The sequence below is a fragment of the Anopheles gambiae genome, chromosome 2 (genome assembly GCF_943734735.2).
Source record: "Anopheles gambiae chromosome 2, idAnoGambNW_F1_1, whole genome shotgun sequence".
In the NCBI taxonomy this organism is placed as follows: domain Eukaryota; kingdom Metazoa; phylum Arthropoda; class Insecta; order Diptera; family Culicidae; genus Anopheles; species Anopheles gambiae.
In genome coordinates this window covers 89,944,968-89,958,602 of record NC_064601.1, presented here as the reverse complement: position 1 = coordinate 89,958,602, position 13,635 = coordinate 89,944,968, and the positions used below count along the sequence as shown (strand labels likewise).

General features: G+C 42.8%; 2 protein-coding genes across 7 annotated transcripts in view; both read left to right on the top strand.

The window, feature by feature from the left end:
* The first annotated feature begins 1,189 nt into the window (after positions 1 to 1,189).
* On the top strand, positions 1,190 to 2,864 carry LOC1276464 (transmembrane protein 43 homolog). Its single transcript, XM_315811.5, has 3 exons — positions 1,190 to 1,401; positions 1,466 to 1,689; positions 1,754 to 2,864. The coding sequence occupies exons 1-3, from the start codon at positions 1,306 to 1,308 to the stop codon at positions 2,559 to 2,561; spliced, it is 1,128 nt and encodes a 375-aa protein (XP_315811.2). The 5' UTR covers positions 1,190 to 1,305; the 3' UTR covers positions 2,562 to 2,864.
* Positions 2,865 to 3,677: 813 nt separating this feature from the next.
* Positions 3,678 to 13,635, top strand: part of LOC1276462 (protein ECT2) — an 82,716-nt gene continuing 72,758 nt past the window's right edge. For 2 of the 6 annotated variants that reach the window (XM_061644111.1, XM_061644110.1), the window contains exon 1: positions 3,678 to 5,058. In XM_061644111.1, the coding sequence (XP_061500095.1) occupies positions 4,764 to 5,058 (295 nt within the window). In that variant the 5' untranslated portion in view covers positions 3,678 to 4,763. The remainder of the gene's footprint in view (positions 5,059 to 13,635) is intronic. The other 4 variants (XM_061644109.1, XM_061644108.1, XM_061644113.1 and 1 more) reach the window with 2 other exon arrangements.

Genomic DNA, 13,635 nt, shown 5'->3' with positions numbered 1-13,635 from the left:
TTGCTGTTCGCTCTAATTTGTGTAGCCTTCCTGCTTGCACTCATCGGCGGACTTTACAGCGCACTCTCGCAATTTCGCACGCCGAGCAAATCGTGTTCAAACAGAGAGCGAGCAAATTATTTTTTTTCTCTCGTATGCATTTGCTTGTCGCTCCTGCTTGCACCAGTGCGTTAGACTGCACGGTGAAGAATATTTGCTCAGAAAGATTCTTTGCGTGTTAGCTAATCTCATTGCGCACACCCGCACTGATTGAATCGATGATTTTATTGAAGAAGTAACGAAAAAAAGGGCAAATATTTAGATGCATTTTAAATGCGGTTTAAAATAAAGATCTGCAAAAACTCGATATGGGATAGCAAAACCGGAAGGTATAAGATTTTAATGAGGGACATTGAAGGGTGGAATCATTCCGTAACTCGCATACACATAGTACTGCTGCCTACTAGATTAAACTAATACAATTTCATAGGTGTTTTTTTAGCAGAATCATACTTTATTTTAAAGACGCTCCAACGGCCAGCCTATCTGGGTTCCAGAAGAGCAGTGGTTTGCGAAATACGCTTTAGGATCCGTATGTGACCCTTTACTTCATAAGTAGAATCAATCAAAGAATAAGAAGAATAATCAATAGTTGAACACTTTTTAGTTGGCATGCTTTTTAGTTAAACGTTTTATAGTTGGCTGACAGTTCAGTTAAAAAGCATGCCTTTGTATGGGAAAACCTTTTTTTGGAAATTTCACAAAAATCTCATGGCATGCCATGAAAAATTTCATTTTTTTTTATGGAAAAACGTGCCAACTAAAAAGCACATATTCCGTAGATGGCAGGGAATTGAAGTTCAACCAATGAGTTCAGGCTGTATTTCTAAACCGAAACGTTGATTTAATTTCTCTAATTTGATAATGTGTTTTATCCTTCCTTCTTATAATAAAAATATATATACCGCAGCATTGTTTCACCATGGGTGTATGTAAAAGACACTGTAATAATTGTTTAAAGCGCTTCTAATAAAAAAATAAAGGTCAATGTCGTTAAAACTAGCATAATTTTTCAAAAACCTCTTTCGCACTCTCCTGAAATCCAACGGAAATGCTATAAAATATTTAAAAATCCTTAACGAGTATCACCCACTGTGTGCGACTTTATGGCATCTGACAGCTGACAACGAAGAGCCGTCAAATCATGCGAATGTCAATCAAAACGAAAATAAACAACATACCGGTGAAAAGTTGGGCGATTACGCCTTCCATGCACCGCCTTTTCTGCAGTTCCGTGGTGAATAGCAGGAAAATAATCTGCTTAAGATGAGATTCACAGATGCGCTCAAATCCTGCTGGGTAGCAACACTGTTCGGTGCCGTGCTGCTACTAGCCGGCTCCACCATCCTCATCTGGAACGAGGTAGGGGTAGCAGAAAATGAAGAATTCCTAGATCGTTTCACACTACTCACTGCAATTTCCGTAGGGTCGAACGATTCGGATTCTTTTATCGTTAGATGAGGCCCTGAACGATGCAGTCACAGTGCGAGCCGATGAGCCATACGAAAAACAATACGAAGGACGCTTGATTCATCTCAATGGTGCGCTGTCGACGGGTGAGCCGCTAACCGAACCGGACTACAACATCCAGGTGCAGGCGGTGAAGCTGAAAAGACGCGTCCAGATGTACCAGTGGGTCGAGGAAACAGTGTATGAAAATGTCGTTTGCAACAAATCAAAATCAGATCAACTTATCCTATGTTCATTTTTGTAGGGAAAACCGTTTCGGTGAATCCGTCGCAACGGTCGAGACGGAGGACAGATCGTACTTCTACAACAGAGAGTGGCGCGACGAACTGGTCGACTCTCGCAGCTTCTACATACGCACCGGGCATCATAATCCCACGTCCTTCCCGATCGACTCCACCGTCCATCTGTCCGAGCACGTGCACGTTGGCCCCTATGAGCTGGGTGCCGTAGCGAAGGAACGCTTCAAAACCTTCCAGGAGGTCACATCCGACACGCGACCGGAAGACCCATCGGTGAGGATGCACTCGGGGCTGTACTATCACTGTAACGACATTTGGAACCCGGAAATCGGCGACATACGGATACAGTTTGCGTACGCCGGGCTGGAAGGCTCGTACGTGACCGTGGTGGGGAAGCTGGAAAACGGTAAAATAATACCGTACGAATCGACGCACTTCCGCAAGGTGCTGCTGCTCGAACCGGGCGAGCACAATCTGCACGAAATCTTCCGCTTCGAGCACCAGCAGCAACGGATGAACACGTGGGGCATACGGTTCATTGGCTGGATGTTGCTGTTTTTCGCCACCATTTGCAGTGCCACGATCATGCAGCATCTGGCCAGGGAGCACCGGCTCGTGCGGCTGTTCCTGCCCGACACTCACTTTACCCTGTCGACCAACATCATGATGTCGTTTTCGGTGGCGCTCGTGATTGTTTCGATTGCGTGGATCGTGCATCGGCCGTGGCTGGGCGGCGGGTTGCTGTTTGCGGCCATGTCACCGTTCCTGTACTGTGCACGCGGTATTATGGGCAGCTATCAGCGGATGGATTGAGGAGTGTGAGGATGGGAAACAATTTTAACTAGCGTAACATATGGATGTAAGTTTTAACCAAATCGTGTTCTTAACTGGTTTCTTTGTTTTGTGATACATTAACCTGATTTTGTCATTTGAGTGTTGATTGCGTTCTTTGAGTTACTGTTTTAAAATGGAAACTTATTCCTTAAATTAATTATAATAAATACTTTTTTTAAGAAATCAAACTTCAATTGTTACTCATAAGTAAATGGAACTGAGTGAAAGAGCATCAATACTCACACGTTTTAAGACAATAAATAAAGATTCGATAAAAAAGGATTCTACCATTACAATCATGTTGATAGCATAAAATAGCAGTAAATAAAACACTGCGAATGTTTTTGCACTAAGCACCTAATGAGCAATACTAGCTGCAAATTTCTAGCATAAACAACCAACAAAAATCTTTGGTCAACCGTCAACGGTCAACTCCGCGTGCACGGGGCCGATGGAATATACATTTAAACTTAATACTTTAGCATTGGATTCAATATGACATGAAGGAGAATTTGGTATTTATTCTTGATGAAGTGAAAACTGCACATTTAGACATTATTTTACTAAATAAAACAATGATTTTGTCAGGCTAGGACGAAGCGTTCTAGCCGTTATTTCAAATTTATTCATGCCCTGCGTAAACTGGCAGCACTGTCACACGTCTGTCAGTTGTGCAGTACTAGAGCTCGATGCACACAGTGGTCGACTGCAGCAAAATTGAAGCGAATTTGTTTTACAACGATTTTAATAATGATAAATAAATGAAAAAATCGTCTCTTTTTTGGTCCTCGATTGAGCTTCTCGTAATCTGCAGCGATTCTTGAATCAATAAAAAAAAAAATTACCAATGGATATTCAAAAATAAATGAAACCAGATTAAATAAAACTCTTATCACCAACAGACACCATTAAAATACCGTTTAAAATAATAGGTAATTTGTTAAACGCCTTCACCCACTAATTTTCAACAAATTGGAGGCAAAATAAATAGAAAACTATTTCCCCGAAATAAAAATTTCCCCTTCCGCATGTCCGCACGGTTCGCCCCAGCGTGCGCTTGGAGCTGTCCGCTAGCTGTCACTTTCAAAAAAACAACCGTAAACCCGCCGCAACACAACTGCCAAGCGAAGCAGGGCAACACACACAATCGCTCTCGTAAAGTGCGTCGCGCACGATCGCGAAAGATCCCGGGCGGTACGGTTCCGGCGTTGTTGGTACAGTGAATGCGTGTGACGGAACACTCCTCTCCCCAGGCAAACTATGGTTCAGTTTTTCGCGAGAAGGCATCATCGTCAACATCATCGGTAAAATTACGGTCGCGTCGTTTGCGTTGATTTTCCCTCGGCGGCGTGGTGCGGCAAGGGGGCTCCCAGTTCAGGTGCGAAAAGTGCGCGTCCCGGTCGTAGTAGGGCTTCGCATCCCATTTGCCTGCTGTGTGGCTCGAACGCGTGCATTTTTACAGTAAAATAAAACGGAGCAAACTGCAAGATTTAGTGCATTTGTGCGTGTGTGTGTGCAGTTTTTCTTAAGCCAGTGTAGTTTTTCCGTGAGGTAAGAAAAACCTGTTCTCAAAAGTGGGTTCAGAGTGCTTGTGTATGAGTGTGTGTGTGCAGTGTGTTTCTTGTACCTGGGAGGAGGAAGGAAGCGTGAGCGCACGCAGCATAAGCACAAGCCTCCGGTAGGCTGTGCTTCATGGGCGCCTCTGTGCAAGCTGGTGTGTGTTAATGTGTTCTGTGCGCAGTGTTTGTGTTAGTGTGTGTGTGCGTGTGGTATGAGCCGTTCGCAGCGATTGGTTTCAATTTGGCAAGAAGGGAGAAAAAAGTATGCTGTGGCGCGACAACTGAAATGAAATAATCTCTTCTTCGCGAACGATCGGGCCCATCGTACTCTCACCATCAGTGGACGTGATAAGGCGCCCGTCTTTCTCTTCCAGACAAACGCTAAAGAAAACAACTAACTACATTCCGATGGTAATGAGCTGAACATAATTTAAAAGAAAAATCAACATAAACGAATAGACATCAAACGGTGCATCAACTGTGGCTGCACATTTCAATGCGAAATCAAGTGCACTGACCCTGTGGTAAAGTGTGTGTGTGTGTGTAATTCACCGTTTGCTGTGCAAACGACCACCAACAACAACGTCGCGCATCGTGTCCTTTTTTGTGTGTCCCCGAAACGATGAAAGAATCATTATCGCTGCGTGAGAAGAAGGTTAGCATAATGTCGAGCGGCATCGGCGGTGGCGAGACGGGCGAAACCGGCCTAACCGCCGATAAGAAATTGATCCCGATCACGCATTTGTCAGCGTGCCAGCAGCAGAAGAATCCATTACAACCGATCGAAAATACGGCCGTGGAGCAGCAGCAGCAACAACCACAACAGCACCAGCAGCCCATCAACGGTGCGGCGGCGGTGCTGATGGCGACAGGGCTTCCACCACCACCACCATCATTGTCAGCTGGAAATGTGGAAGGTAAGCTCTCCCCACAGGACAACGCCACACACTGTGTCGCGTTAGAGCAGGCTTAGAAGGCTTTTGAGCGCTTGTGTGTGCGAGCGGGCGCGCGCGCGCCTGCGTAAGCGAGTGAGAGTGTGTGTTACCATAACAACATTCCTATGATGACATCGTACTGTCTCTCGCTCGCTCACTCCTCGCTTTGCCATTTCGATGCTGTCGCATCAGCAAACGAGCGCTTCTGTTTCGTTCGCTTTTGCATACATCTTTCTCTTTCCCCTTTTTTCCCTCTTCCATTCATCTCGTTTACTCCTTCAATCTGGGTTATGCTTCTTCCGTGTCCCGTTTTGTGGCCGTATTTACATGTTGGTTCTATTTTTCTTCCCTTCTTCTACCCTTACGCTTTATGCTGCTTGTTTTTGGCAATTGTGTTGACTCACCACCATTCGGGATGCTTAAGTGTGTGTGTGTGCTATGTGCGCTTTGGTTTTTGGTTATTTTGAATTCCAACCATTCCCTTTTGCACTTCCTTCCCTCCCGGGCTCCTTCAAACTTAACGATTACTTGTAACGATTTTGAACGAAAATTGTGCGCTTCTGTGCGCGAGAGGGATAGAAAAGAAAATTGAAAGAGAAGAAAGGTAGAGAACGAAGAACAAGGAACATAAGTATGGTCAATGATGCAGAGCACAAAGAGGAGAAATACTAGTAATGGGAAAAATGAAGTTTTTGTCGGAATCGATTCCGGCTAGCTCCGCAGTTTTCTGGAATCGATTCCGGATAATAGGTCCGGGATCAGTTTCCGGAATCGATTCCGGGAACGGAATTGACTCCGGAATTGGTTCCGGAATCGGCTCCATAATTGATTCCGGAATTGGCTCCGGAATCGGAATCGGTTCCGGATTCGAAATCAACTCTCGAATCGGAATTGGCTCCTATATTAGAATCGGCTTCAGCTTCGGCATCGCAATAAAAATAGTCAATTCCGATTCCGGAGCCGATTCTGATCGCGGAATCGATTCTGGAGCCGACTCGGGAATCGGCTCCGGAGTCAACTCTGGAATCGGCTACGGAGTCAAATTCGAAATCAACTTCGGAATCGGCTCGAGGAATCGGCTCCGGAATCGGCACCGGAATCGGCTCCGGAATCGGTTCTGGAATCGGCTTCGGAATCGGCAACGAAATCGGCTCCGGAATCGGCTCGGGAATCGGAATCGATTCCAGAATCGGAATCAACTCCGGAATCGATTCCGAACATGGAATCGGAATCGGGTAGGTCCGATTCCGAGCTCCCACCACTAATATGAATATGTTTGGCGTTTTATGGGCATAATTTTGGAGTTTAAATGAAGGAAAAAGATGTTTTTGTTTTTTCCCTTTTATTTTGCATTTGGTTTTTGTTATTGTTGAGCAAATTTATTGTAAATTTTAAATTGCTAATCATTGCTTTTTTCGAGACAATTTTCTTTTTTTTTTGTAGTTTTGTGTTCATTTTTTCCTTTGCATTAGCCTTTCCAATTTCTTGTTTGAAACAGTTTTGTTTTGATTTTTGTTAATTTTTCTTCTAAATTAGAACTGTTTTCTCTCTGTTTTTTTGTTTATAGTTCGGCTATGTTTTTGATCTCATTTCAAACCATTAAATTAGGTATTGTTTAACTGTTTTTGTACCGACTCAATGCTCTTTTGCTAAATTTCATGAATTTCTTTAATTGAATTTGAATTATTTATGCTAGTTTTTTTTAAATTATTTTTTGATTGTTTCATCGGCAATATGAACTCTCCCTTTCCTCTCCATCCTTATCTTGTATCTTAGTTATTTCCATTTGTTTTCATCAAAATCATGTGATAGGCCTCAAAAGACTTCCCCACACCCGTCTATCTTCTTCATATCATCGCACGCTTCAAACATTTATTTGTTTTTTCTGTAATACAAAGCAACAACAAAACCAAAAGGCTGTTGTTACCCACCAACCCATCCACCCACCACACTGAACACATATCAACTCCCTGGCGGTGGTGGAAAGCATCACCAATAAACAAAAAGACCTCACCTCCAGAGCGACTTTCAGTGCCTTTGTGTGTGTGTGTGCGTGCGTGCGTGCGTGTATGTGCATTTTGCGTCATGTTGCGATGAAGCTGAAATATTCTGCTTTGTCTCAATGTACCACACCGACATTTATTTCACATTCCTTTCGGAAATAAGAATTCTGACTCCCGGACGCCGCCGCTGACGTATTTGCAAATATCAATAAGAAAGACAGAGAGAGAGGGAGTGTGGTATGCGCGGGGCAGAAGGGTGTACCGTGGTGTGGTGATGGTTGCTTGTTGCTCGGGAGGAAGGGAAAAGAAGATGTTGGCAGAGCTGGGTGGGCTTAGTCCTATGATGTCATGCTACTGTGGCAGGAAGGGATGGGAGATTCGATTTCCTTCCCGAAAAAAAAACGTTTGGTATGATTGCAAAGTTAGTCATTATTCTTTCTTGTATGGCTTGAACAATCTCTTATCATTTCTTGGAACAGAATTTTAAATTGAAAGTTTAAACTATTGAGCAAATATTTACACGTTACGTTCAATGTTAATTTTAAAACACATCTTTTCGCCAAAAATCAAACATATTTTTAAGAAATAAAACCCCTTTTTTCAGAACCCTTTCTTGCGGGTTTAAGCGGGGCAACAGTCAAGTGTTTTTCTTGTCCATTTTAATGGCTCAACGGTCCCACCCTCTCCCCCGTGTGTCCAGTGAAGCCAACAAAAGCAAGCAAATCAGCATTTGTAGTAGTTGCAGGGCGTGCGCGGCACCACCTGTTGTGTGCAATGAAGAAACCCCTGCGAGCGAGAAGGGATGGGGATCCCTTTTTTCCCTGCTGTTGCCGTTGTTGTTGTTGTTGGGATCCTCCTTGGCCCCTTTGGCGGGGCATCCCTTTGGCTGCTAAGCAGGGCAAGCGAGCGAGCTTTGTGCTACTTTCTCACGTGGTGTCTTCCTTTTTTCGTATTTTTTCTTCTATCTCTACTGCGTCCGGGGCAGCAAAAAGGCGTCTTCTCGTGTGTTGTGTCGCCGCGTTATACTTGCACGATTTTGTGAAGCATGACGAAGGGTGAATGGTTGATGAAAAGGGTACATTTACGATGAGCTAGAGAGCGAGAGAAAGAGAGAGCTTGGGACGATGCGGATCACCTGGCGGTGTGGGCAACAGGTTGATTATGTGTGTCCATCCTTTTGCCTTGCCGGGATGGGACGTTTTTAGCCGGGGGTTGCAGGGATGGTTAGCTTTGTGTGTGTGTGTCTGTCCTGGGAAAAAAATGGGAACGATATATTTACTCTACTACTGGGAGGATGAACTTTTGCTTCTCTGTAGGGATATGGGAGAAAAATGAGTTTCAATGTAATTCGGTTTAGGGGGTAAAGTGGCTTCATTTAAAATGGAAGGTTTGCAGCATTGTTTCGTGTAGGGAATCCATTTCTGCTTTAAATAACCTGTTCTTACTTTCCTCTGAATCGTTATCCGGTTGCTATGGATCGCAATCCATGAGAATGGATCGCAATCAACTACGTCTGAATCGTTTTCAGCTACGTTTGGATCGCTCTCAGCTACCTTTGGATTTTACGGTAGCTCGCGCAAATTTCGTTTTAGCGCACCGTTTATTTGGTGACCGCGGGACACATTTGCACCCCAAGGAAAGAACTAAACAATTAATGCATTCAATTATAAAATCTTATCGTATGTTTTATATGAAGCTTACATCACCATTCATACGTTTTTGGTTATTAGACCAAGTTTTTCAAACAAACCAGCACAATCTTCTTCTTTTTAGCGTAACGACCTACGTGGTCATTTAGTCTTGTTCAGGGTTTCGAGGTATAGCCGGATATTCCATCTTTAGAATGGAGAAAATCTGTTCTGATGCGTAGAAGCAGACAAATCTGTCAAATGTTGTTTATAGCTCAAAAATGGGTTTTTAACACATATTCTCAATTGGGTTCAAACATAGAACAATACGAAATTGTTGCTTTTCAAATTGTCTGTCATGAGGAGAATCGTGAGGTACGCCGAATGGTCACTAAATAAACTTTGCGCTGCAACGAGATATACGCGAGCTACCGTAAAATCCAAAGGTAGCTGAGAGCGATCCAAACGTTGCTGAAAACGATCCAAACGTAGCTGCAAACGATTCAGACGTAGTTGATTGCGATCCAATCTCATGGATTGCGATCCATAGCAACTGGATAAAGATTCAGAGGAAAGTGAGAACAGGTGTAAGAGACTTCACATGGAGACGACTAAATGTCTAGTATTTTCTTTGTATTGGGACAACAATTCACGACTCACGTCATAGCAAAATCTGTCTCATCAATGGCCATTTTGATCAATTTAGCTAAAATGATGAACATTTCGACAAGCGTTTATCTTAATTGGCTTGATTGACAGATGCGCTCGGTCAATATTTTTCGACAACTCGTGTGTAAATAATCATACGGCTCGAAATCTGTTTCGTTATACGTTTAACTCTACTACACTATTTATAGTATTTTTGTTAATGCTTTAATTACCATTTTAAACGAATATAAAGCTCGTTTCATTGAATTCGGGGGAAGGGTTTACAATTCTAGTCAGGTTTTTTTTTTACATGAAGATCGACATTTGGCGGCTGAAATCATAAAAAAATGATAAAACAATTTGAATCGATTTTTTAAAATTAAATAAAAGTATTATCACTCGTACAACTTAACGAAATACCCGTCGTGGGTTCAAGCCCCAAATGGACCGTGCCGCCATACATAGGACAGACTATCCTGCTATGGGGAGAAATCAATAAGTCACCGAAAGCCAAGCCCACAAGTGGAGCACAGGCAGGCCTTGACCGACAACGGTTGTTGAGCCAAAATAAGAAAAAGAAGATTATCAGTCTTTGCAAACGGAAGAAGAGAAAACAAAAAAGGATTTTTAAATGCATCTCTGTTTGTACATACACAAATGGGGAAATCCAATATGGCGGAACGTAACTATCATGTGGGATAATAACCTGGATGATGAATTTTGTTCTAATGACAGACAAACATTTCAGCTTTCTAGCTTGAAATAGAAAACGGCTCTATATTGAATTCAATTTTAAATAAATATTAATCAAGTCAAGTGTCGTAAGCTCTATGAAAGTGCTTTTTATGGGTTGCAAATGTCATCACAAATTAAAACCTGTGGCTTTATAGTGTGTATGTGTGTATGAAATATTGGCATATTTTTTGCATAAAATTGCACATAATCGAAAATTCGTCAAAAGCTCCATTATTTGCATCCATATCAATTCAAACTACTATTTTCTCCAATACTGGGGCCCTTTCCGTTTTAAGTTCGTAGGCTGAAATTTCAGCCTGTCAGCTGTTTGCATTGTAGAACAGTTTTCGAGCAGCTATCAAAGTGGGTATAATATACAGGTGGGCTTATCCCAAGGTGTATGAAATTATGAAGGCTGATTTTTATCGCTTCTGCTTCTGAATGAAGATTTTAAGAGTGTTTTGAGTGTTCGTCAAGCCTCCAGAAAGCTTGAACAAAAGTTTTCACTCATCCTGCCAAAAAGTGATATTCAAATTTGGTTATAAAAAACATGCTATGAAACCACCTGGACTACATACACTTTGATTCTAGATTCCATCACCAGATATCTTTAATGCACCTTGGGATGAATGTAAACATCACCTTGTTTTGCCATTTTTCGAGCAGCTACTCGAATCTAATTCTAGCTTTGAGGCTAGAATAATCTAGACTGAAAATTGCAGGCTAGGTTTGTGTGCGGTTTTGTATGGAGTGTTTACATGAGTTCAGCCTCCAACTGTCAAACTCCATACAAAATAGGTCACTAGTTCAATCCAGTTCGTGTGGAATGTAAATACATAGGTCACTGGTTCAATCCGGTTCGAAGGACCAAAAATGTTCATTTCGCTAGCCTCTTATCCAGGCATACGAGTTCATTTCTAATATATCCGTAATTCAGTTCAAAAATAGAGTTAATAATTTAAACAATAAAATTCAAATTATTATTCAATGTCAAACACTGACAGTTACATCCTATTATAATACTCTTTTCGAACGCAGTACTCGAATCACGAATCAGTTCAAATTATCTCACATTTAGAAAGGTGTGATCAATCTCACAAAATAATTCTTAATCCTACGATGGTCTCACACTGGAAAGGAAATTTGACCACGGACACATCACCACAAAGACACAATAGGAAAAGGTGACTCACATTCCCCCCAAACATCGGTGCGTAAAGTAACCACCCTCCTCCACACACCACGACGCGCGGGGTTTTTGTGAATGAAAATGGTCAACCATTTCCATAGCAACACTGCGGGGCAGGTTGACAGTGACAGTGCTCGATTTGTGCGATGTGCTCTCGAGCCGCTGACAAGGACACGGTCATCCGATTTTGAAACGCGACAAAATGGCAGTGAAAGGTGCACCGATCTTTCACATTCGTACCTTGTGTACCTGGGCAATCTATTTTCGGGGTTACGCTTTACAAAGGTAAAGGTGGTGTTTTGGTTTGGCATTTTTTAAACCATTGAAGTTAAGATGAGTAATACGTTATGCAAAAAAGGGGTTGAAAAATAGACACTCGAGTAGTATTCTGTCACCTGTGTGTGTGTGTGTGTGTGTGTGTGGAGCTTGTATGAAAACGCTTACCAATTGAGCTGTTTCAAGTCGTACATTTAGCGAAACAGATGGATTCGGTAATGCGTCACGGTTTGGGCCGGTGATGTCAGCGACCGGCGGGCAGGAAGGACTTCTCCTCCTCGGCTAAATGTTGCGTCCGAAAGTCACAAACTCTGACTAATGCTACTTTGCATAAATTGTAACGAACTCCAAAGGGAGCACCGATCTTACCAGGCCCGATCCGGGGGTTGGCATGAAGGTTAAACGTCGTCGGGTATAAAAGGGTTCAGGTTCTCGGTAAGAAACATCAGGTGCGCGCGAATGCTAAGCAGATGTTAATGAGCGAGAAAAGTGTGTGTAAATGAGCTTTTTTTGTGTGTTGTTGTAGTTGTTTCTTCCTTCCGGGGGCGGCCACCTTTTGCAAAAGATGACTTGATGGGATTCCTTACGGCTTCTGATCAAGGGGGTTATTGTGCCGAGAAACAAGGCTCCAAGGCTACTCCAAAAGCCCAAAAAAAAAAAGGATACAATTCCCCCCCCCCCCCCCCCCAAGGGCGAGGATGAGGATCCCCTTTTCGAGCGAAGCAATTCTTCACCTCGTTTGTCTTAATAGGCCGGTTAATCTTCCGTTTCGGGAGAAAAGGGATGCTTCCGGTTTTGGGGATTTTTGTTTTGTTTTGTCGTTTAGTGCAAAAAAAAAATCTTTCTTAAAGAGAGATAGCGCTTTGGCTTCCTCGAGAAATATGAAATGGAGCGTGTGCCTGTGTGAATAAAAGACAAAACTTTCTGGTGAAAAAATTAGACAAAAAAAAAAAAGAGAATCATTGGATAACAAACACTCACACACCCACCAAAATAACATCGTGAGGCATGAAGTATTACGCCCGGATAAAGGATACGGATACGAATTGGAACAAAACGGATGAGATAACGGTACGGGAACGGCCTTTACCGGCCTTTTTGCAGTAAGGAATGGAGAAGAACGCGCGCTTTAGCAACATTTTAAAAGTTAAGATTTTGCGTGCGCTTTGCAAATGCAACCGTAAAGAAGAACTTCCGCTGTCCGGTTTTTCTGGAACAATTTTAACTCGTTAGAAGCGGAGCGGAGCTCCAGAGATATGGAGGAGGATGAATGCTTGTCTATGAACGGAGAAAAACGTAAATTTTCTTCCCAAACTCGATTTGCTGTTGCTTTTTTTGAGACATATCTTTGTCGCGGATAAGGATGTTGGTAAAAATCCTCTGGAAGAAAGTTTACATTACTGTTAGGATGGATTAATGCATCTTTTTTTCGGGAGCGTATCTTTAAACCTTGACGTGTTAGCGATACTTTGGAATATAGGTGTTAGAAGGTAATGGAAAGGTAAATGGTTTCGTAGCGCGTTTTTCGCTCGGTGACTTTATTTCTTCAGGGCCCGGTGGAATGAAAATGTTTACACGATCACTAGAAAGTTTAAAAAATGTGCCCACAACAGCCCGCTTGGTGTGTGTGTGTGTGTGTGTTAGGAAGTAGGTAGTGGCTGCTTGTTTTGCCACCTTCTTTCGTCAACTTGGGTTGCTCACATTCGCCCACCCACCCGAGCGACGACAGGGCCATCATCTCCGGTCTCATCTCCGGCCATTTGGCTGTGCCGTGTTCTAATCCTTTCAAGGCGTGGGGCGCGAGCCTTTATGTTTTTGTTGCTCTTTTGCGTGCTTGCGGTGGTACCGTTTTGGGGGGGCATCTTGTAAAAAGGTGCTAATTGTTGGCTTACCGTTGAGGTCGGTAAAGTTGTTCTTTGAGAAAAAATAGCGCCAACACAAGTAATTTGGGTGGCTGTGGAAAAGAAAAGGCATCAGTTTACTTGTTTCTCGTAATTTTAACTTAAGTTTTACTTTACCGTTTCGTCTTAGTTCCATGAGGTCGTTGCTGTTGTGGGAGGGCCTATTACACTGTAGTCAA

What these genes read in the sequence shown, in the direction of transcription:
- LOC1276464 (XM_315811.5), top strand. Translation starts at nt 1,306, where the DNA reads ATGAGATTCACAGATGCGCTCAAATCCTGCTGGGTAGCAACACTGTTC. An exon ending in CCATCCTCATCTGGAACGAG is followed by an intron (nt 1,402 to 1,465) that starts GTAGGGGTAGCA and finishes CAATTTCCGTAG; the next exon opens with GGTCGAACGATTCGGATTCT. An exon ending in CAGTGGGTCGAGGAAACAGT is followed by an intron (nt 1,690 to 1,753) that starts GTATGAAAATGT and finishes TCATTTTTGTAG; the next exon opens with GGAAAACCGTTTCGGTGAAT.